Below are 22,399 nucleotides of genomic sequence, written 5' to 3'. Positions count from 1 at the left end.
GGCATGCAGTATACATGACAGACAAATAATATTAAATGCTTGGACACAGATAAATCAAATCAGATTGTGCACAAACCTCAGATGCATCCCAGGCAGTGTATGATAGCTTTCCACTTGTGGCGTATTCAACAACATAAAATATCAGGAGGGCTACAATTAAAGCAGGGCTAATGAAAACCCAGGTAATAGTCCAGTATAAATTTAGCTTGTGTCCCATCATCATTTCAATTTCTTGACGGAATCTGTAACAGATAACTTTCCAGTTAATTATTATTCCATGATTACAGATAATTTCAAAAATGTTTGCAATTGTCTACTTCTGGAAAAATATAAACTTTGTCTTTTTTAGTGTCTTTCCAGGCAAGATAATTGAAATACTTTAGAAGCATTGCCAGTTTTGATATAGAAGAAATGACTGGCAATTTTCCCATTGTATACTCCCATGAGCAACAATAAGAATGTAATGTAGAAATGTCCCTCGAGCTTTTGAGATGTAAATATTTATCATGACATTGGAGAGAATACTTGAAATCTGAATATGTAATTAGATTAATTTTGTGTGCTTGAGACAGTCGAATAGCTCTTGGTTTAATGTCTTTTCCAAATAGTGGCATTTTCATCAGAGCAAGGGTCTCAAACATACAAGCCTTTGCCTTTGTGGTGAGAGCACGGCAGGAATGTTATGGACAGGTACCATGAATGCATGATGTACAAGATGAGTAATGAGTATTGTGAATTTATTGACAGAAACGTAGGTTCCATGTACAGATTTACCAAAATTCTACTTCTGTCAGTTCCTCCTCCCTCAGCTTGCTCTGCTCCAGGAAAGCAAACCCAGTCTTTGATGTCTCTGCTCAAAACTGATGTGCTCTATCCCAGACAATATTTTGGTAAATCTTTTCTGCACCGCTTCAATTGTCATCTTTTCTATTCCCAGAAACCTTGCAATACTCCAGCTGTGGCCTCACCAATGTTTTCTAAAATCATTCATTTATATTTTATGCTCCAGCCTATGAAAGCAGCCCATTAGCCTTCTTCAGGAATCTTTTAGCTTGCAAACAAAGGTTCCTTTGTCCTTTAATACTCTCTAGGACCCTACCATTCATGGAATATGTCTTGCCCTCAGGACCATTAAGTCAATCCAAAGCCCATCACATCCCATTTATCAGGATTAAACTCCATTTGCCATTGTTCTGCCCAATTTACCAGTTGATCGATATCATTCTGCAGCCCAAATCTACCTTCCCTCACTGTCTACAACATCATTAATTTTATGTCATTTGAAAGCCTACTAATCATACCTCATTCAATAATGTGGGAAAATGTGAGGTCATGCACTTCCATAGGAGGTATCAAAAGGCAGATTATTATCTAAATAGAAAGAGACAGCTAATGAGTGAAGCAGTACAGTTGAATCTGTGTGTTCTTGTCATGAATCACAAAAGGTTAGGAGGCAAATGCAGCAAGTAGTTAGAAGGCAAATGGCATATTGACCGATATTGTAAAGAGGTTGTTCAGAAATAGCAAAGTTTGAATACAACTGTACAAGGCAGTGGCAAGGTCAATGCAGAATGTTCGTTTATAAGGTAGATGAGCATTTGAGGCAGTCCAAAGAAGATTCACCAGACTAATTTTAGGATGAGAATGTTACCCATCAAAAAAAGATGATAGTGGATGGGACTAAATTCTTTTGACATTTAGAAGAATTGAGGACTGAATAAAGATAAGGAATAAATGGAGGTCTCATGTGAAAGGACATAGCTTTGAAATAAGAGGGCGGTTATTTAAAAATTACGTGCAGAAGTTTCTTCTTGCAGAGAGTCATGCGTTTCTGAAATTCTCTTGTACATAGAATTGTGAAAGCTAGATTCAAAGTGGAGGTAGATACATTTTTGAAATGTGGATATGGGAGTTGTGCAGATCTGGTAGGAATTGAGGCAGGAATTATATACAGACTGGTGGGGCAGGTGGCTTACTTCTGCTTGTTATTTCCTGTCTTCTTGTAACAGCAAAGAAGTTAGATGATGAGAAAAACAAGGAAGATGGTTGGGGTTTGTTGAAGGGGAGAAGAGGGTGTGGGAGAAGAAGAGTGCATAGTCTGGGCAGGGCTGGAAGAGAGGTAGATTGTGAGGGGGGGATGAATAAAATGTAGGATTTGTAAACAAATTCTCTGAATTACATGGACAATGTAGTTTTATTTTTAAGAAACCTTGTCCCTACCAGAATCAAAATATTTCTGGAAAATATGTTAGAAATAAACAAAGAATAAAATTAAATTTAATGCCAACAGCTGAAATAGGAAACTGTGGTTGAAATGCTACTTTCTGAAAAGAAACAACTTTAAAAATCAGTTAATTATTTACTTCTTTATGGTTATCATTTGGCCTATCCAGTCTTGACATCCACATAAAGAAATTATTAAAATAAATTGCATTGACAGCAGGGATCCTGAGACAGGAAAGAATAAAACTCATTAAAATAATCCAACACAAAGTAATAAAAGCTTTGTATTGTATTGAAATCTGGTTTGGAAAAGATCCTGAATAAGTTTTTGTGAATTTTATTAATATTTTCCATTCTATTTCTCACTTATTTGCTGAAAACACACACAGCAAGCAGTCAAACTAAATTCTGCCTCATAAATGATCAGTCAGAGATCATACTTTGACAAACTGCCAGAGGAATATCTTATCCAAGTGTTGAAATGGAGAGCTGTACTTTTCCATACTGAAACACATTAAAAAAAAATCAATCATCTCCATGCAGTTGGTGGGTTGAGTGAAGAGGGGATTAATTTGAAATAGAGTGTATCTCACATGTGAAGATGAGTCAGGGAAGCAGTTTTAATGAACAATGGCTCAGAGGGAACCACCCATGCTTCTGAGTCTGATGTGCATGAATATTAAAGAAATAAGGATAGAGAATCATGATGAATTTAAACAAGGATAACCACAGAGCAAGCATCTTATTTTTGAATTTGAGCACTACGTTTTGGAACTTGAACAAGAATTGGTCACCCCAAAATAGCTCCAAAGAGGCAACAAGTGACAGATGGACAAAAAAAAGAGCAGGGAGGCAGTTCAGAAGACATACTGAAGCATTTTGCTCTCTAACTAATTTCTGAATATTGATGGAGAGTAGGGGTGTAGCTAGAGCCAGCTATTACTCCATGGATGACCGAACTAGACAGGTATGGAAGAGAAAGATCAGAATAGTTGTAGAGATTCTAGAATTAAGAGAACAGACAGGTGTTTGAGTTTAATGAAGTGATTATATGATGACATATTTTCTCCCTATTCACAGGGTTAAGGATATCATGAAACAGTTGCATAAATTCTTGAGAGGACAGGGTGAGCTTCCAGAGGTCATGGTCAACATCAGCACCTTTAAAATTTTTGGGATGAGGTCATGCAGCAAGATTTTATGGAATTAGGAAAGATATTAGGAAGCAGATCTCTAAAAGATAATAATCCAGACTGCACCCTGTACCATTCATGTGAGGATAGCAATGAAAATTACATAAATACATATTGGAGAGATGGTTCAGGAGGGATGGCTCGAGGACCCTGGGGCACTGAGATCTGTTCTTAAGGAGGTAGATCTGTATACAGACCACCCCAACAGAGCTGCAACTGATGTCCTCATGAGAATATGCACTAGGATTATGGAGAAAATGTTTAAGCTAATTGGACAGGGGTTTGTATAAGGAAAAAATAGAAGTTGAAAAAGAAAAAAAGCATGTTAAAATATCGAAAGATAAATAGAATGAGAACTAGAAATTGAGGGTTTCTTGATAGTCTGATTCTATGAGAAAGTAAAACATTCTAGACGTACATAAATGCAACAGTCATTCAACAAAGATGAATGGCTGAACAGTTGGCACAGTGGTTAGCGCAATGCCTTTACAGCGTCATTGATTGGGATCAAACCTGGGTTCGAATCCTGCGCTGTCTGTAAGGCCAAATTGGCCTGTTACAGTGCTGTATGTCTAATTTAAAAAAAGCTTGGTGGTTTGCAGTTCCAATGAATCACGTGGGAATATATTGCCAAGGAAATTATGGCAGCCTAGCTAAAACTAAATGGGATGAATTCTATGTACAACTGGGCAGAAGATAGGGAAAGTGGGAGGGTAGGGAGATCACTATTGCCAATAATGGTGTGCTAGAAAGGAATATAGCCCTATAGATCAAACTGTTTAAAATTAAGAAAGATTTCATTACTGGGTCTACTTTCTAAGCTTCTAGCTTGTTTGAAGGATATTGATGAAATAATTTCCAAGGAATTTGCAGAGATGATTAAAAACAGAGTAGCAATAATAGAGAGCAACAATGTAGACTGAAGAGGATTATCCAGCATGATACAAAAATACTTTGACTGAAGAAGGAAGGCGAGATTACTGAACCTGGTTCTAAGAAATGGAACAAGTATCAGTGAGGAAGACCAAATCATTGGGTATATTTAAAGCAGAGGTTGATAGGTTCTGGATTAGTAAGGGTGTCAAAGGAAATGGGGAGAAAGCATAAAAATAGGGCTGAGAAGAAAATATGAGGTGAACAAAGATTGTGATATACAAGGTTTTGAGTAGCTATGGAAAAGCACATTCTGAGATGAAGTGTAAATTAAAGAAAATCCACAGGATAAAGGGGACAGTAACAAAATAGATAGTTGGCTAACTATATAGTCGGTGGCACAGTTGGTGTAGCAGTTAGCTCAACACCTTTCCAGCGCGAGCAATCAAGACTGGACCTTGGTTCGAACCCCGCACTGTAAGGAGTTTGTACATTCTCCCTATGCCTGTGTGGATTTTCTATGGGGGCTCCAGTTTTCTCCCACCCTTCAAAAAAAGTACCGGGGTATAGGTTAATGGTGGCACAGCCTTATTAGGGCCAAATTGACTTGTAACAGTGCTGTACGCCTAATTTAAAATTACAGGATACAGAGAATAATAGTGAAAGATTTTTTTTCAAGGTAATGACAGTGGAGTTACCCATGGAATCACTTCTTACGACCAATGTACAGAGCACACTTTCCAAACGTACAATATCTAAAATGAATTACATAGTGTGGTCTTTGTAATGAGACGTCAAAAGATCCAAATGCACTGGAAGATAATTTGAAAATACAACAATGGTATATAGAAATGAATAAATGTATTCCATTAGAAAAAATAACATATAGTTTAAGAAATAATATTGAAATATTCGAACAAATATGGGAGCCTTACATTAAATACAATAGCGAAAACCTACCGGGGACAATCATTACCTAAGTTGATGGAAGGAGAAGGAAAGAAAAGAATGGACTTAGTAGAATTTCTGGTGTATTTTTGTTGAGTGACAACATTGTCTGACTGGTTTAATGTATCCTAGATTGTATACCTTAAATGGATGGGAGGGGGGGGTGGGTTGGGAGGAGGGAGGGGGGGAGAAAATGTCACTGTATATGTGTGAAAAGGAAAAAGTGTGTATCATGGCTAATGTGATTTATGGTGTGAAAAATAAAAAAATTAAAAAAAAAGATCCAAATGCACAATTATGAACTCCATATCCTGGCCAAAAGTTACACTGCAGTAGATTAACTGGTCATCATTACAATGTCGTTTACAGGAGCTTGCTGTGTGCAAATTGGTGCCACATTCACTGCATTGCATCAGTTACTACTTTTTAAAAAGTGTTTCATGCTGTGTAAAATTAATTGGAACATTTTATGAATGCAGAAATGCTCTTTAGTCATTTTTTATTAACTGTTCTCTAAATGCAAATGAAATGCCAGTGTACAGCCTAAAACAGAAACTGTTGTCCAATTTCTTTACGAATCCCATTCTGAAGATAATTTGTCAGTGATCATAAAAAAAGCCTTCCTTGTGCACTCACCTTTTTATTCCATAAACATAACATATTCCAATGATTTCAACCAGAACTATCAATAGAAGTGCCAGGGTTGCTGCATAGTCATTGAATATAACAAACCAATAGTTGCCCGATTCAGTGGTGAAAATGATTCCTATAGCACAAGATACAAGGCACACAATGCCTAAAAAAGGAAAGAAAGACAGGACTGAGTGCATGATAATTAAAGCCATAAACACACATCCACTCCAACCTAATTTATCATAATCCTTGTAAAAATGAATCTACTTAAGTTCAGCAAAAACTACTCCTTTCAGTCATTAATCTGAATTATAAGCTTGCCAACCTAGTTGGTTTGTGGGACTGCATGCAAAATTAACTTTCACACTGTGACACTAAATTTGAAACACAAATTCCCATTTTTTCCATAGGTAATCATTTTTTTTTCTATAACATTTTTATTTTGTGCAAAACTACCTTGTTACTCCACTGGATAATTAACAGATTAATAACCTGTGTTGAGCCACTTGAGACATTAGGACAGACAATTTAAAGCAAGGTCAAACAGACAGGTTTTGGGTTGTTGTTGGGAATCCCAACAAATGAAATAACCACTACACCATATCGCGTTGCTATTGCTGAGAATTTACTGTGCACAAATAGGTTGTAAAATTTCCTCCATTTGGCCATGTTTTAGAGAAGTATTAGGCTAATTGGCCCAATGACCATGCCACATCATTTGAATCACGGCCAATACATTTTCCTCTCAACCCCATTCTCCTACTTTGTTTCCTTTGGCACTTTTACTAATCAAAACCCACCAACCTCTGAATGAAATATACCCAATGACTTGATCTCCTCAACTGTCAATGGCAGCCATTCTCAACTTTTTTTGGCTACAGGCCTGCTTGGACTCTACTCAAAGTTGATGGGTCTCTTTCCTGTGAAGCAGTTAAGTTTTGGATTCTTCTATACTTCTCTCCGACCGAATATATTAAAAAAAAATTATGAGGTGAAAAGAAAAAAAGGCTTTTACTTAAATGTAAATGTGCTGTGGCTCCCAGGGAGAGGGGGGCTGTAGGGCCCATGTTGAGAAGGACTGATCTATGGCAATGAATTCCACAGATTCACCACCCACCAGCTAAAGAAATTTCTCCTCTTTGGTCCATAGTGTTGTCCTTTTATTCCAAGGCTGTGCCCTCTGGTCGTAGACTCTCACACTGGAAACATCCTCTCTAATAGTGACAACATTTCCAAAATAATTAATTTGGCTGTAAAGCCCTTTGATACGCCCTGACAGAATTTCCTGACTGGTCTTATTTGACCTTATAAGTGGAATCATGACATCAAATATGTTCATGCACAGTTTGAGGCAGGTTTAGGAAAGTTGGCAAGTTATTGCAGAAGATTGAAAACATTACAACATCAGTAAAATTTGCTACAACTTTTGTAGTCAAAACCAATTCATTTTGTGATTGTTAATTTTCTGCACCCTGTTCATAATGAATTATGTCAACCTTGCACATAATGCAAAAAAAATTACTCATCAAATTCCAGTTAATGGAGTTAAGCACAAGTAAAAGGTAGGCTAACACTTTCTGGTGGTCCTGAGGGAGTCCTGCATTGTTGGAAATATTGTCTTTTGCATTAGATACAACATGGATCATCTGGTTTTTTGGTTGAAAATAAAAGATCTGGCACTGTTTACAAAAAGAAATTGCAGGGCAGCGAAACATAGGTTCCTGAGCAATATTCAGGACTTGAAAAAGATCATGAAAACGGATCATTTGGTAATATCACATTGCTATTTGGAAGAATTTGCTGTGATCATTTGACTGTTGTATTTCCACATAATACTTGAGAAATACTTCAGTGGCTGCAAAGTGCATAATTACACTTACTCACGAAGGATTGTAAAAGATCCTATGCAAGTGCAAGCCTTGCTTGCCACTTTTTCTTTCCAGACCTCAGAGCTACTGCAAGTGTTCTGTGCACAAAACCAGTATCCTGATATTGAAACAATCTTCATTTGAATGCGCATCCTTGAGGACAGTAAATGCTAATTGATCTTTGGACACTAAGATTCAAAGCAAATAAGGACATTTAACATTTAAGAAGACCGAGACAAGAGAATTAGCCGTGATCTTACTGACCAGGAAAGCAGGTTCAGTGGGTCATATGGCTCATTCTTGATTCTAATCATTATGTTTCTCAGAAACTAAGAGTGTGAACAGATGAAAACTTACCTATCATGAGCTCCCTTGGAAGATATCTCAAAATGAACTTCATATCACTTAGTGGAGTGATGACTCCTGCCAAATTTCCCAGCATGCTGCCAATTCCCAACATCAAGAGCATCATAAAGTATAATATTGACCAGATCTGTGATGGTCCTGGCATGTTCACAATGGCTTCAGTGAAGACTATGAATGAAAGTCCAGTGCCTTCGGCAGCCTAGTAAAATAAATGGCAAAATTCCATTAGAATATAGAACACTCAGCCCTGAAAAATCTCAACAGTAAGGACACAGATGTCAGACTAGTTTTCATGGGTATTGCTTTGTCTTCACATAATTATGCCAAATAAATTGCACCTTGTTCTGCAATTGGATCCACGACTTCCTGCAGACTGCAATCATTGAAGATTGGTGATAACACCTCTTAAACGATCATCTTTCACATTGAGCACCCTACTTTAGTCTCTGCACACCCATGTCTAGGTGCCCAAACACCACCCAACTCCATTCACAGATGACAGCACTGAATATTTAAAGGACTGAAGAACAAGTAGAACCACGTCAACAACCTCCCCCTTAATGTCAAGACCAAGAAGCTGGTTATAGACTTCTGGAAAAGCAGCCAACATATTAAAAGATTCATCCCACCCCTCTGCACTCTCACACCCTCATTCAAAGAGGATTCACAAGCGACATCGTGCATCACCATATTCAAAAATAGTTTATTTTCTTCTGACATTGGATTCCTGATTGAACCTCACACAAGTAAAATAATTTTGCCTTTGTTCTGATTTTTCTCTCTAACTTTGTAACTAAACTCTGCACTGTGTTTTTTACTGCTGTACTTGGGTTTGGGTTAATGAACTGGTCCTTGCAAAATGAACTTTCTCACTGTACCTTGGTTTATGTGACAATAAACAAACTTAAACAGGAAAGAATCATGGAATCATAGACAATATTACAGGTTATTAATTGTGTCCAAGCCAGAAATTACTACTTTCATTTTTTTTTGGCCTACAAGTTTGCTGTTCATTTAATGAGGATAGGTTCTGATTGAGTACTCTAATAGGTAATAAAGTGAAGAGTTGCAAAGCAGCCTGAAAAGGATGGTGAAGAGCCAGAAGTTGTGGTCTACATTGATACCAAAGAGTAGAAAAATAAATGGTCTTGTAAGCAGATTTTGAGGACCTAGGTTAGAAATTAAAAGCATCTTCAATGATAGTAATCTGAGAATTACTCCCTGGGCCACTCGCTAACAAGTACAGGAATAGGAGGATAGAACAAATGAATGTGTCACAAGAGGAATGATGCCGACGAAAGGCCCTTAGATTTCTGACACTGAGACTGTTTCTGGAGGGTTGCACCTCAGCAGGACCAATATCCACCACATAAGGGGGTTGCTAGTGCCCTCGAGGAAGGTTGAAACTAGCTTTGTAGGAGAATAAGAACCTCAAATGAATTCAAGATGGATCCTTGAGTTGCCTCAGTGAATTTTATTAATGCACACACCACAGTCTTAGTATGCCAATAGTAAATAGGTACATTTCAGAGTGGTGAATGGGATGCCAATCAAAAAGCTGTTTTGTACTGGGTTGTAAATGGAACTGTTCTTCTCTCTTCTGATTTCATGATTTAAAGGAAGGTCATTAAGACAGTTGAAGAGATTGCCTAGTGGATATCCTGGACATAAATGGTGACCTCTCAATTACAACTCCCATCATTTTAAAATCTACTGGGACATTTGCCCATTATTGGTCACTGACTTCAGCTTTATCAAAGCTTCTTTATGCCATACTTAGTCAAGTGTTTCCAATGATATCAAGGGCTTTTTACTTGACTCAGAAATTCAACTCTTTGGTCCATGATTCAACTAAGGCTACCCTGAGGTCCAAAGCCAAGAGATTCATGCTAACATCACCTGTTGATTGAAAGGAATAAATGAATATCACAGAGATTGTTGGATAAATTTTAGACAGCATACTTCAATACTGGTAGTGACTATTGGTGCCTTCCAGTAAATTCTGGGCCAGTGGAACTAAACTCCAGAAGTGGTAAAATGTAAAGCTGCTACAGCATTGCAGATTTAGTCAGAGACCTGGCTAAAAAAAACAACCTTTAGTCATCTAAATTTCCACTCTCAATACTGCATTGCAGCATCTCTTGTGACATGAATGCTGTTTGGAGATTGCATAATCTGCTTTCTATAGATCAATATAGATATTCCACTTCAATAAGTCAAAACATTGCTCAAAACTTAAACACCTTGGAATGATAACTCACTCAACATGTGTTAAATTTGATTTGTTTCCTCAGGTCAAAAACATTTGATAGAAGCAGCATAATCCTATTAGAGCGTTTCCACACTTAAGTAATAAATATAGCTTTTTATAAAATTAGAATAAGAATAAAACAAAACAGGCATGATTACTCAATGGCAATACATTTGCCAAGACAGGCTAATGCCTTTTGATGTAGTTTGGGAGCAAAGCATATCAAAAGATTTGGGGTTAAAGCAGCAAAATGAGCTAAAAAGCATCTATGATTTTACTCGATGGTGAAGAGGGCTCACTGGCCCATTCCTGCTCATATTTTCTTAGTTCTTACAATCCTATTACCGTATCTAAGTGAGATTGTAGGTCACAGATTTCAATTTGCGAGGAAATGGTGGCAAACTTGTCCGGTGCTGTTGAATTCAGGTATGTTGTCCATTGATCAAGTGTGTCTGCTGTTATTGCTGACTCTTCCACATCAAAAGTGTTTGTTAGAAGAAGAATCATCCTATGATCAGAACAACAATGTTTTAGGTTCCAAAGTTAAGCATTCAAGTGATTCTTCAAAATTACCAGGCATGATTACTCAGCAGCAATGCAATAGCCAGAGCTATTGCATTTTATAACTGCTTCTGAATAGATTATAGCCACACAGCAACTTCTTGAGAACAATGCTACAATTGATTTTAAACTTTACAATTAATATTTTTCTCAGAATTCTCATCCCTATACCTTTTATAGCTCAGTGAATAGTATCTTGCTTTTGGGTGAGTTTTCCCCTTCAGATAACGTGAGTTGAGATTTCTACATTGTTGGAGATACTACCGGAGTTTTTAAATTAAGTGCTAAATAAAGGGCCAATCTACAATCTCCTCTGGATACAAGGCCACTTTATTCCAAAAAGCATACAATATTTGACACTGTGGAATAAACTTCTGTTCCTAGTGTTGCTTTTTCTGCTTTTGAACGTAAAAAAAAGTGTTTCCCTCAGAATCTGTCCCCACCTCCACCAGCCAAACCCTCTGGGTAGTCTGTTATCTAACTAGTCTTCTGATAAATCCCAGCTCCAGATTCCCAGCTCAAGTCCCAATCTTGCACCACCCACCCGCTGATCACCAGGAACCACCTTTCAAGGCTCTGATCTTGACCATATTGCCTGCCATTGAAGACACAGGTGAATTTGATTTCTTCACAGAAAACAGACATCACTGAGCATCACTTAATTGTTTCTGAAATAAGGAAGAAATTAAAAGTTAACCAAGTTGGTAAGTTCATGGTCGCATCGGTGCCATCCCAAATAGAAAATCCAAATTTGTGAATTAAATAGGTTTTAATACCAATCTACTGATTTCATGTTTACCATGAAGTAAACTAGATTGTTTTTTTAAAAATCCAGATTTTTATTTAATTCCTTGAATTTAAATCGTTGGGAATTGAACATATGTTTCTGGTTCAATATTCAAAATGTCAGTTTCTGGACAGTACATTAACTATTACACTTCCAAGCCATTATCTGATCATCATTATACTCCTGTGTGGGGAAAATATAAGCAGAAGCAGAGGTCCTTTATCCTCATGAGCTTTTTCCAACATTTAATAAGGTCAATGCTAATCCTAAACTCAAATCCAGTTGTTCCACTCAATTACCATATTCTTTAATTCCCTGTGCCCAAAAATCAATGGATCTCAGCCTTAAATACATTCATTTCTCGATGCCCACAGCCTGCTGAGGTAAGATGCTCAAAAATTTGTAATATTCTTAAGACATTTCTACTGATCTCAATAATGTAAAACAATATTTTGTGTGTATTCCCACCCCTTGAATCTGCAGCAGGAATAAATAACCTTTCACCATCCACCACACCAGTTCCTCTCATCTTGTATAATTCAAAACACTCACCACTCTGTTGGAAACTGAAATCAATTTTACTCAACATCACCTCATAGGATAAGCTCTTCATTTTAGAAATCAGTATGGTAAATTTACAATAAAATCTAGAGCAGAATTAGGATATTCAGCCTTTCGACACTTCCCTGCCATTTAAATCATAGCTGGTTATTTTACTGTGTGCAAATTTATTGCCATGTATCCTATATTACCTCACTTCATTTTAGAATATCCAAAATTGAATTGAAAGAGTTTTTGCAAACCAAGTCTTTCTTTTTATATTGATGAATAAGGATTGATCAATTACATTGGGAAATACATTGCAGATTTAACTTAATTGGCTTGTGTTAATGTTTGTTTCTCTCAGGCTTCTTCATTTAACATGAATAATGTCACCTCTATTTCTTTCTCTCAAAGTAGCATAGCTGATATTAAGGAGAATTCTGCAATTTGCCATTGGACCACATAATATCTAAATATAGCTGTGAAACATTCAGAGATGGGGACTAATTCAGGAGCTTCAAGATTTATGCTTTTTTTTCAAGTTTGCACTGTTCAGTGCACCTAAAGTATGCTCATTTGCCTTGGTTCTTTTCATTTCAATCACCAGGATATGAGTCCCATCGAAAGCTGCTGACAGCCATCCTCAATTAGTAATGTGCTGAAGCCCCCTAGGTCTCTTCTGCCTGTAGCACAAACAAGAAAAAAAATATCGGGTGGTTGATGTCACAGCAGCTTAGTTAGGATGTGGAGATGGTGGACAATATTTGCTTGCTAATATTTTGCCCCGAGATCTCCCTTCCAAGGCAAATAGCAGTCAAACCTTATTAGGGGTCAGGATATTGCTTAAAAACTTGGGAAAATGAGTGAAACAATAAAGGTGGAACTCAGCAGGTCAGACAGTATCCATACTGTCAATTAATGTTTTGAATCAAAACCCTTCAAGACTAAACTCTGTGGGTCTAAATTTGAGCTTCCTGTAGTTAAGCATTTTAATTCACCCAACCATTCTTACAAAGACATACCTGTCCTTCGCCATGCAAGTCTAAATGTAAACTTGGGAAACATATTTGTCCTGGATATGAACATTAATTTTTCTAATTTCAGGTAATCTCCATCCCCAACTGATTCCAAAGTTTGCATCTCTTCACCTATTCCTGCACTTTTCCCCCCTAACATTTCTTTCCCTAACCCCCTGCCTAATGGTTTCTCCTTTACTTGTCTCTATCTCTCACACTTGCTGTCCTAACACCTCTGGGCCCCCCCTCTCCCAACTTCTTTTCCTCTTTATATGTCAATTCACCATTTTAACTTCATAAACAGTTTTGACTCAAAACATTGACTGAGCATTTCTAACCACAGATACTGTCTGACCTACTGAGTTCTTCCAGCATGTCTTTGTCTGCTCAAGATTCCAGCATCTGCTCCTTCTCTGTTTCTCTAATGTGTTATTCCCCAATTACTTTCGGGACCAAAGCCACATATAACCCACAACAGAATGGTGTGAAAGATTCCTTTATTTCTCAGCCATCAGATTATATCTAGAGAACTGCAACTCCAAGTAGGTCATTTGGCCCTTGAGTTTGTGAAGGTTCCCCAGCTCCTTCATGTCCTTGTATTTCCTTTTGCATCAATTATTTATCTATTTCCTTTTTGTAGGCTACTAATTAATGTTTCCAACACCAGTCTAGGTTGCAATTTCTAAAACCTAACCACTTTTTTTGGTCTATTATTATATTCCTCTGTCCTGAAGCAACATAAATATAGACAGTTATGCCAAAGTATTAAAGGTAGTAAATTAAACCACGGCACTTCACTGGAATACTGTCAATCAAAAATATTTGCTACTAGACTATGAAAGGAAATATTAGGTGGATATTCTGTTAAAAAGTCTAAAGGAAGTGAAAAATGAATAAATGATTTCAGTTATAACTAAACTGGGGTGGGGGGGGGGGTGATGCAAAGTATTTGTAACTCAAATTTGTCCTTTACATTATGTGCACCAAGTATATAAACAAATTAGAATTGCCAACATGCAAACTACATAGACTAAACTGGAACTGATGTTGCCAATTACCTTCCCTTGGGAACATCAGTGAACCAATAGGGATCTTCTGGAGCAAACTCAGATTTACTGAATCATAGTATTACAGAGGAAATTACTCAACTCAAGTTTCTGTGCCAGCTCTCTGTAAATCAATACAGTAAACCCAATTTTCCACAACCCTGTATTCACAATATGTTGAAAGTTAATCTTAAGTTTTTTTCATATTAAGGGTCAGTTGGTTCCACAAAATTAACATGTCTATATTCTAATCATTTTAATTGTCTAGAATATCAATTAAAAGTTATGTAATAGAATATCTAATATATCTGTTTAAAAAAAACAATCGTTTCATATTTCTTTAGACAGTCAATTCATTGACTACTATTAAACTAGAAAGGCAATGCCTTCAAAGCAGTAAGTGTTGAAAGACTGCTTCCAATAGCAACCTTTTTCCTATTTGGTTTTTGCATGTAGCTGACATGAATATGCCATTTCCACAGTTGCTCTGAGAAGGGTTTCCTGGGCAATCTCCTCATGCCATTTCTTTGACCTGATGGAGCACATGTCCACAACAGGATAGTGTGAAGTTAGAGTGGCATATGTTTGGATGGGAACTGGCAATATTTTGTAATTGTAAAAGGCCAGAACTAGATGATTAATGGAACAACAGACCCACATTTCCACAGTTGTCACAAGGAACAATAAACCCTGTAATTTCATGAACCTAACACCAATTTTTAAATGGGAAAGTGTTAAAAAAAAACAGGGCAGTACCTCTCTTGGCATAGAACCTCTCGCGTGCCGCTCTTTATCACTGTAGTCTCTCCCAGGCTTCCAATTTGCCAAGATGTTGAGTTCCTGCATTTAATTTCTCCAACATCAATGGCCATGCTTTCAGCCATCGATGGAATTAAGTCTTTAAACTTTTACACTTGGCTTTATATATGTTTACATTTTAATGATCACATTCTCATGAATTTTATTTTATCAAGTTTAATGTGTCATCTAGGAATTTGAGAAATAAAATAGAAAATGTTGAAAACTGATCAGGTCTTCAAACTGAAACATTAGGCCCTTTCAAATTGTCTTGTAAACCGGGCAATTTACTAGGTTGAATACCTAGGTATGAGGCTATTTGAAATGGCTGAACTGGGAAAGCCCAGTCAAAATCCATCTGGGTCCCAGACTACCTCGGAGGTGGTCAGAGAACCCAGTAAAACTTACCCAGGTGTCCTCCTCCGCCTTTTTGAAAGGGGACATGTCTCACCCGGTTACTCTGGAACTTTGAAAAGAAAGGGAACAGAAAGAACACAGGGAACAGGGAATTCCCTGTGGCCTCATGACATATCATTCATCATTGTCATCGCAGGGGCGGGATCCACCTTAAATTGCCAGCTTGGTAATTTAACAGGTAGATTAACAGGCTGCTATTTGAAAGGTGCAGGAGGCACACTTGGCCCAGTAATCTCACCCGGGTCCCAGGAGGGCTAGCCGGGTGCTGCAATTTGAAAATGCCAATTAACTCAGTTTCTCTGTTCAAATTATGTCCTGACCTGCTGAGTATATTCAGCATTCTTGGTTTTCCTTTCAAATTTCCAGTATCTGCAGTTTTGAAAATAATCTTCAAACAGCAGGATTTCCTGCCTGCATAGCTCAGGAGAGCCAGCCTAATTTTGGTGTGCAATGCATCAAGTAACAATAATATGTACTGCTCTTAAGAATGTTGAAGATGTGGCCTCTGGTTCTGGAGTTCAATCTAGAGAAGAAAGGGAGATTTTAAAAATAAATGTTCTTAAGCTAATACTGGGCTGAAGCAGCCTTCGTCCTCTGTGATAAGCAGTGATATAGAATAGTCACTGCTTGAATCAAACCAAATTTGCTTTCTTTCGTTAAGGCCACAATTTGGAATGAAGGCCAGAATTGCTGGGTCACGTCTCTGTGATTTTTGGGGCTTATGTTTTGACACATAGAGTGAAGTTTTTTAGGTTTTATAGATTGCAAACCTCTGTAAGACTAAGTAAGTTCTCCCCACTATTCCTGAATTAACATTTTTCATACAGATGACTTGGGCATTATCACTTTACTGTTTGTGGAAGCTTGTTGTGAAAATAATGTCTGGCGTATTTTCCCACATCACACAGAGACAATACTTCAAGATGTATATTGGCCATAAAACAACTTGGGGAATCTATAGATTATGAAAGGCGTTACAAAAAAAAAAATAGATGTTTTTCTCAATGAGAATCAAAAGGGAGAATGTTACAGTTTCAGTAGTACTGTTCTCCAGGACACTTTGTAAAAACGCAAAATGGTTTTAAGACTGCAAAGATGCAGAATGTAAGACTGCAGTATGTAAGATACCAGACAAATTCTCTTATGTATAAAAATAACTTGCAGGCACTGAAATTATCAATGGATATTGTTGCTTGAATGTTGTACATCTGGGAAAAATGGCATTTTATAAAATGAAGGAATTTTATTGCTTTCACTAAATGATCAGGGTGAGGGTGAGGGTTATCTCTCCAAACTGACACCCGAGTTCTTTCTAGTGCTTAAGCAAGAAGGGACTGTGTTGGAGGAATGAGAGGGCAAATCAATTGGGACTTGAAGCTGCTACCCATCCAATCCAGGGTGGATGAAACATAGGTTAGGTATTGCTGTTACTTACGGTGGTGCAAGTGGCTTTTGAGTATCACTCTTGTACAGCATGGAAAGAAGAGACAGTGAGAAAGTATTTAGGGAAAAAATATTGAGAATGTGCACAACACACTTCAGGAATGTGAAAAACAAAGAAAATGATAGATAAAAAAGAAATAAGGGTCAAGAAAGAACGAGAAAGAATGAACCAGTGGAGGAATTGAGTTTCTCCCTATATAATACTCTTACCTTTCAAGACAGCTTTCATAATTATATGTAGCTTTGAAACCATATATGGCAAAAGTGACAATGCTGCCAAATATGGATGTCAGACTGTTAATTAAAGCAATGATTACTGCTTGTTTCTCACAGTTGTTGCTTTTCGGATTGAAACTGGCAAACGCAATCAGGCTCCCGAATCCCAGGCCGAATGAGTAGAAGATCTGTGTGGCTGCATCAATCCAGGACTTTGGATCCAGCAACTGTTCAATCTAATGAGAATGGTAACAATGAGTCTATTGTCATATACATTTTATAATGTACATATGCACCAAAACTCTTACTTGTTCCAGCCAAACAGGTACTTAGTTAAAAAAAGAGAAACAAAAATAACTACAATAGAATACATTAAATTACCTTACGGAAAGAGATAATAAATCTGAGAATGTGACTGCAGCACATCATAACATGAGTTCACATTAAACAAAATAACTTGGACACCAAAGGCTGGCAAAAATAGGCAGGACAATTAAAATTGATCTTAACGGGCATATTTTTTTTTAACATTGTGTTCCTAAAAGTAAGGAAAACAGAAAATGCTAGAAACACTCAGCAAGTCAGGGACCATCTGTGGAAAGAGAAACAGAGTTAACATTTTAGGTCAAAGACCCCTTCGCCCTTCTAAAGTATTCTGACGAAAGGTCTCCAACTTGAAACATTTAAAGAGTACAGGAGTTAGGGCTGTTATGTTGAAGTTATACAAGACATTGGGGAGGCCAAATCAAGACAATTATGTGTAGTTTTGGTCACCTACCTATAGGAAAGGTATCAATAAGAATGAATGAATGCAGAGATGTATACAGATAGTCAGGGCTTGTGGAGTTGAGGTATAGGGGAAAACTTGAATAGGCAGAACTTTATTCCTGGACAATCAGATTTTTAAAAAAATGTTTTTTTTTTAACTTCAACATGCAGTACAGTAACAGGCCATTTTGGCCCATGACTCCATGCAGCCCAATTTACACTGCATTGACCTACACCTCCAGTATGTTTTGAAGTGGGAGAAAACTGGAGCCCCGGAGAAAACCCCACAGACACGGAGGAATGTACAAACTCCTTTCAGACAGAGCGGGATTTGAACCCCGGTCCAGTCCAAATTGCTGGTGTAGTAAAGGCATTGGGTTATCCGCTAAGCGTATGAAGATTTATTTGAGATATACAAAATTATGAGGGATGCAGATAGGATAAATGCAAGTAGGCTTTTTTTCCTACCAAGGTTGGGTGAGATTAGAGGTCATGGATTAGGGTAAAAGGTGAAATGTTTACTCAGAGGCTGGGGAAAGAGTATGGAATGAGTGGCCAGAAGTGGTGAATGCGGGTTTGATTACAACATTTAAGTGTAATTTGGATAGGTACCAGAATGGAAATGAGGCAGAAAAATAGTTTGATATGAATTATATGGACCGAAGGGCCTGCTTCTATTCTGTAATGTTCTATTGTTAATTCTGGTTCTTGTTCCACAGATACTGCCTGAAGTACTATGTGTTTCCAACATATACTGTTTCAATTTCCATATTTCCAGTATCTGCGATTTTTTTTTTACTTACATAAAGTAAGGGATGTTTTAAAACCAGAAGATAAGAAATAGGTCGGCACAACATCGTGGGCTGAAGGACCCGTACTGTGCTGTAAATGTTTAATTACAGAATAAATGAAATAAGAAGTTATTTCAACTTGGTATTGGCCAGTAATATGATCATTTGTTAATTCAAGAATAAAACCTATATTTATTTCTGATTAGCTTTCAGTGATCGAATGTCCTTCCTAATTCATTGGTAGGCAAAATTAAACTTTGATAACTACTGTAACTTTCCTGATATTCCTTTTATCATTTAGGGACCAATCTAGAGCATTCACATGAGTAGGGATAAATTAATCGGCCTTCTATTAGAACCATGCCAAGTCCAAATTCCTAAAATTCTAGTCTCCAAATTCTAATTTCATGGCATGCTGTAATTTGGCTTGAAAATGTCATGATGTTCTTCTGATTGCTTAAGTTTTGACTGGAATGCTAACTGAATGTTTTAATTTTATTTTCCAAGTACCTTGTTACCTTTTTCTCAAATAACAATTCTAGAAATGTTCTCTGCTGATACCAGGCTAACAGGACCACAGTTCTCTTGCTGGTTTCTTAAATATCCATGTTACATTTTGTACCTTCTAATTTTTGGGAAGCATTTTAGAATCGATAGAGATTTGGAAAATAGAAAGTGACACCAATGCATCCCCCATCAAAATTGTCAGTTTCTTCAAAACTATATCGCTACATCCTTGGAATTTGTTGCCTTTCAATTCTATTTTTCCAATCACAGCATTTTACTAATGCTCATCTATTTTGGCTCCCCATATCCTAGATATTCCTCAGAGACTGGTGAAGAAACTCAAAACCCCTCTCTGTAACTGAATTCTGGCCTTCCTAACAGAAAGACCACAGTCCATCAGGATAGGTAGCAGAATGAGCACAGGCGCATTATAGGACGATGTCTCAGCCCGCTCCTGTTCATGCTACTGACCCACAACTGCATTGCCAGATACAGCTCAAACAGTCAAGTTTGCAGATGACACAACAGTAGTTGGCCTCATCACCAACAACAAAGAGTCACACTTCAGAGAAGAGGTGGAAAATCTCATGATATGGTGCGAATAACAACCTGACTCTCAACATGGATAAGATGAAAGAGATAATCGTGGACTTCAGGAGGACCATCAATAACTTGGTGGTGAAGAGAATAGAAAACACCAAGTTCCTTGTAGTGACCTATTGTGAACACACAGCATCTCACTTGTCTGGAAGGCGCAATGGCGAATGCACTTCCTGAGAAGACTGAAGTGGGCAAGGCTACCGGCCACCATCACGTCAACCTTCTACAGGAGTTCTATCGAGTGCGTTCTGGCCAGCTGCATCGCAGTGTGGTATGGTTGCTGCAGAGAATTGGATTGTAAGTCAATCCACAGGACTGTAAGAGTGGCGGAGAGGATCACTGCCCCCAACCCACCCCCCTCCCTCTTAACAATTGACGTGATATACCAGGATCTTTGTCTGAAGCGGGTGCGTAAAATCATTGAGAACTCCTACCGCCCCACACACAGCATTTTCTGCTGCCCCGGCGGGGAAGAAATATTGGAGCCAGCACCAGCAGGCTGAGAAACAGCTTCTTTCTGTGAGAAGTGAGAATGCTGAATGACCAAACACTAACCATCTGAGACTAAACAATATTTATGTATGTGCATATTTGACCTGCGCATGTATTGTTTGCCTGTATGTGTGTCTGCATATTTTGCACAGAGGACCAGAGAATGTTTTTCATTGGGTTGTACTTGTGCAATCGGATAATAAACTTGTATGTTCACCTTTCCCATTTCTAGATGCTTTCTCTACTAAGACAAAAAAAATTTGAAAAAATTCTCTGCCATATCCTTATTCTGCAATATATTTTCTACTACATCTTTTGTTCTTTTTAATCAATGCTTTTATTCTATTTTTCCTTTACTTTATCAATGTCCTGATTCACCTTTTCAGAATACTGAAATATTTCTATACCTCAGTCTTATTGGCAATGTAATAAGATTTTTCCCATGATATTTTACTGTCTTTTACTTCTCTTGAGTTGGATTTAATTTGTTAGATTTTTGCATTTTAAGGAGATGCATGTTACTTGTAACAAAGTATTAAATATTTAAAAGGTAGCTATTGCTGCTTGATTTCATTCCTTTTATTGTGGTAACTGCTTGATTCATGATTCATGTATTTATAATTTGCTTTACTCAGAAACGAAACTAGTTTCAAATTGAAAGGACTCACTTTTAATAAAATTCCTTGTATTATGTTCATTTTTCCCCCCGAAGGCTCCTTAACTACTAGATCATGAATTAATTCTTCTTCGCTGCACAATATTAGATCCAAATTCATTTAATTCACTCAATGGTTCCTTAATGCATTGATCCAGAAAATTATTTCCCATATACTCAATGAATGTGTCCTCAAAACTGTCTTTGCTATTTTTATTTGCTCAGTTTACAAGTTCATTAAAGTTCCCTAAAATTACACTAGACAATGAAGATTTTCTTCCTGAACATTTTGGGTGCATTTTATGGATTTTGGGCTGTTGATCACAAAAATCACCATCACATTTTGCTATCATGTACTTTAAAAAAACCTATTTTTGTGATTTCCTGTTATATTTTGCATATAAAACCATGAAGTGCAACATATCATTGAAAATACATTTAGTGCATTTGCACTTGGAATTCTTCCCCATTGATCTTGGTACAGTCAGAGACTAATATGGTGAATTGGAATCCATCAACGCTGGCCAATACTGACACGAGAGGGATCAGATGCTGAGTACAAATAAAAACCAGCGGCAAAACATTGTTAGATTAGTTAACTAATGCAATGTGTCAGCATCATTATGAGATTAAATGAACTTTTATCGAATTGAGCATGTTTAATACATCTCCAACTTCCTATGTGACACAGCAAATCTGAAATTATCTTTGTGTTCAGATTGAAGTTGTCTATCATAATCCCCAACTTTTTTTTTCAGGAAGCAAACCTTTTGAAAAAAAATTGTTATCCAGTGTTATTATATTACTCTTTTCACATGCAAGTCTAATTTCCTGATTCATATTGTGTTCTATTTTCCCATTTCTGTGCACAACTCCTCAGAATCATTGGTGTTCTTGCTTTTACTTGGTGTAATTATTTCTCAACAAGAGTGCTCAATGTAAGCAGGTGTCTATTTTGTCAAATAGTGCAGAAACAGGTCCTTTGGCCTAATGTGTCCATGACTTTTACACACCTATCTATGCTAATTTCATTTACCAACACTTGACCCAGAGAAGAGAGCTAGCAACAGAGACAGGGAGATTAGCTGAAGTCTAATTGTGTGGTTTTTTAAAAAAAATACTGTAGATGATGGAAATGTGAAATAACAACACAAAATGCTGGAAATATTCAGCAATTCAAACAGCATCCGTAGGAAGAGGATTTTAAAAAAAAATCAGAAATGGGAAAGAATAAAAGGTAATTTGAAGTAGCAGTGATGGCAGGGGAAGACAGGCAGAGTAAAGAGACTATCTTAATTTTTTTTCTCTAACCATTGTGGTTTTTGACTCTTCCAAAAAAGTCAATTAAATTCATCATATGCTTTGAATTTAGTATTTAGTCTTTGGAAATGAGAATGCTCAAAA

The 22,399-nt window shown here is 37.2% G+C and overlaps 1 protein-coding gene across 9 annotated transcripts in view; it reads right to left on the bottom strand.

Moving 5' to 3' along the window:
• LOC138749637 (sodium- and chloride-dependent transporter XTRP3A-like) overlaps window positions 1-22,399 on the bottom strand; it is a 66,360-nt gene that overhangs the window by 28,753 nt on the left and 15,208 nt on the right. For 8 of the 9 annotated variants that reach the window (XR_011348800.1, XR_011348795.1, XR_011348798.1 and 5 more), the window contains 5 exons: window positions 17,177-17,418; window positions 10,701-10,863; window positions 8,096-8,303; window positions 5,874-6,033; window positions 77-242 (listed from right to left, as the gene is read on the bottom strand). Coding sequence is in view for 4 of the 9 variants with exons in the window: in XM_069911305.1 (XP_069767406.1) it covers window positions 77-242; window positions 5,874-6,033; window positions 8,096-8,303; window positions 10,701-10,863; window positions 17,177-17,418 (939 nt within the window). In the remaining 5 variants the exon portion in view is untranslated. Of the gene's footprint in view, window positions 1-76; window positions 243-1,301; window positions 1,372-5,873; window positions 6,034-8,095; window positions 8,304-10,700; window positions 10,864-17,176; window positions 17,419-22,399 lie in introns of those variants that run through there. The other variant, XR_011348814.1, reaches the window with a different exon arrangement.

Source organism: Narcine bancroftii, chromosome 1, assembly GCF_036971445.1.
Source record: "Narcine bancroftii isolate sNarBan1 chromosome 1, sNarBan1.hap1, whole genome shotgun sequence".
Lineage (NCBI taxonomy): Eukaryota > Metazoa > Chordata > Chondrichthyes > Torpediniformes > Narcinidae > Narcine > Narcine bancroftii.
This window is presented reverse-complemented; position numbering and strand designations above follow the sequence as displayed.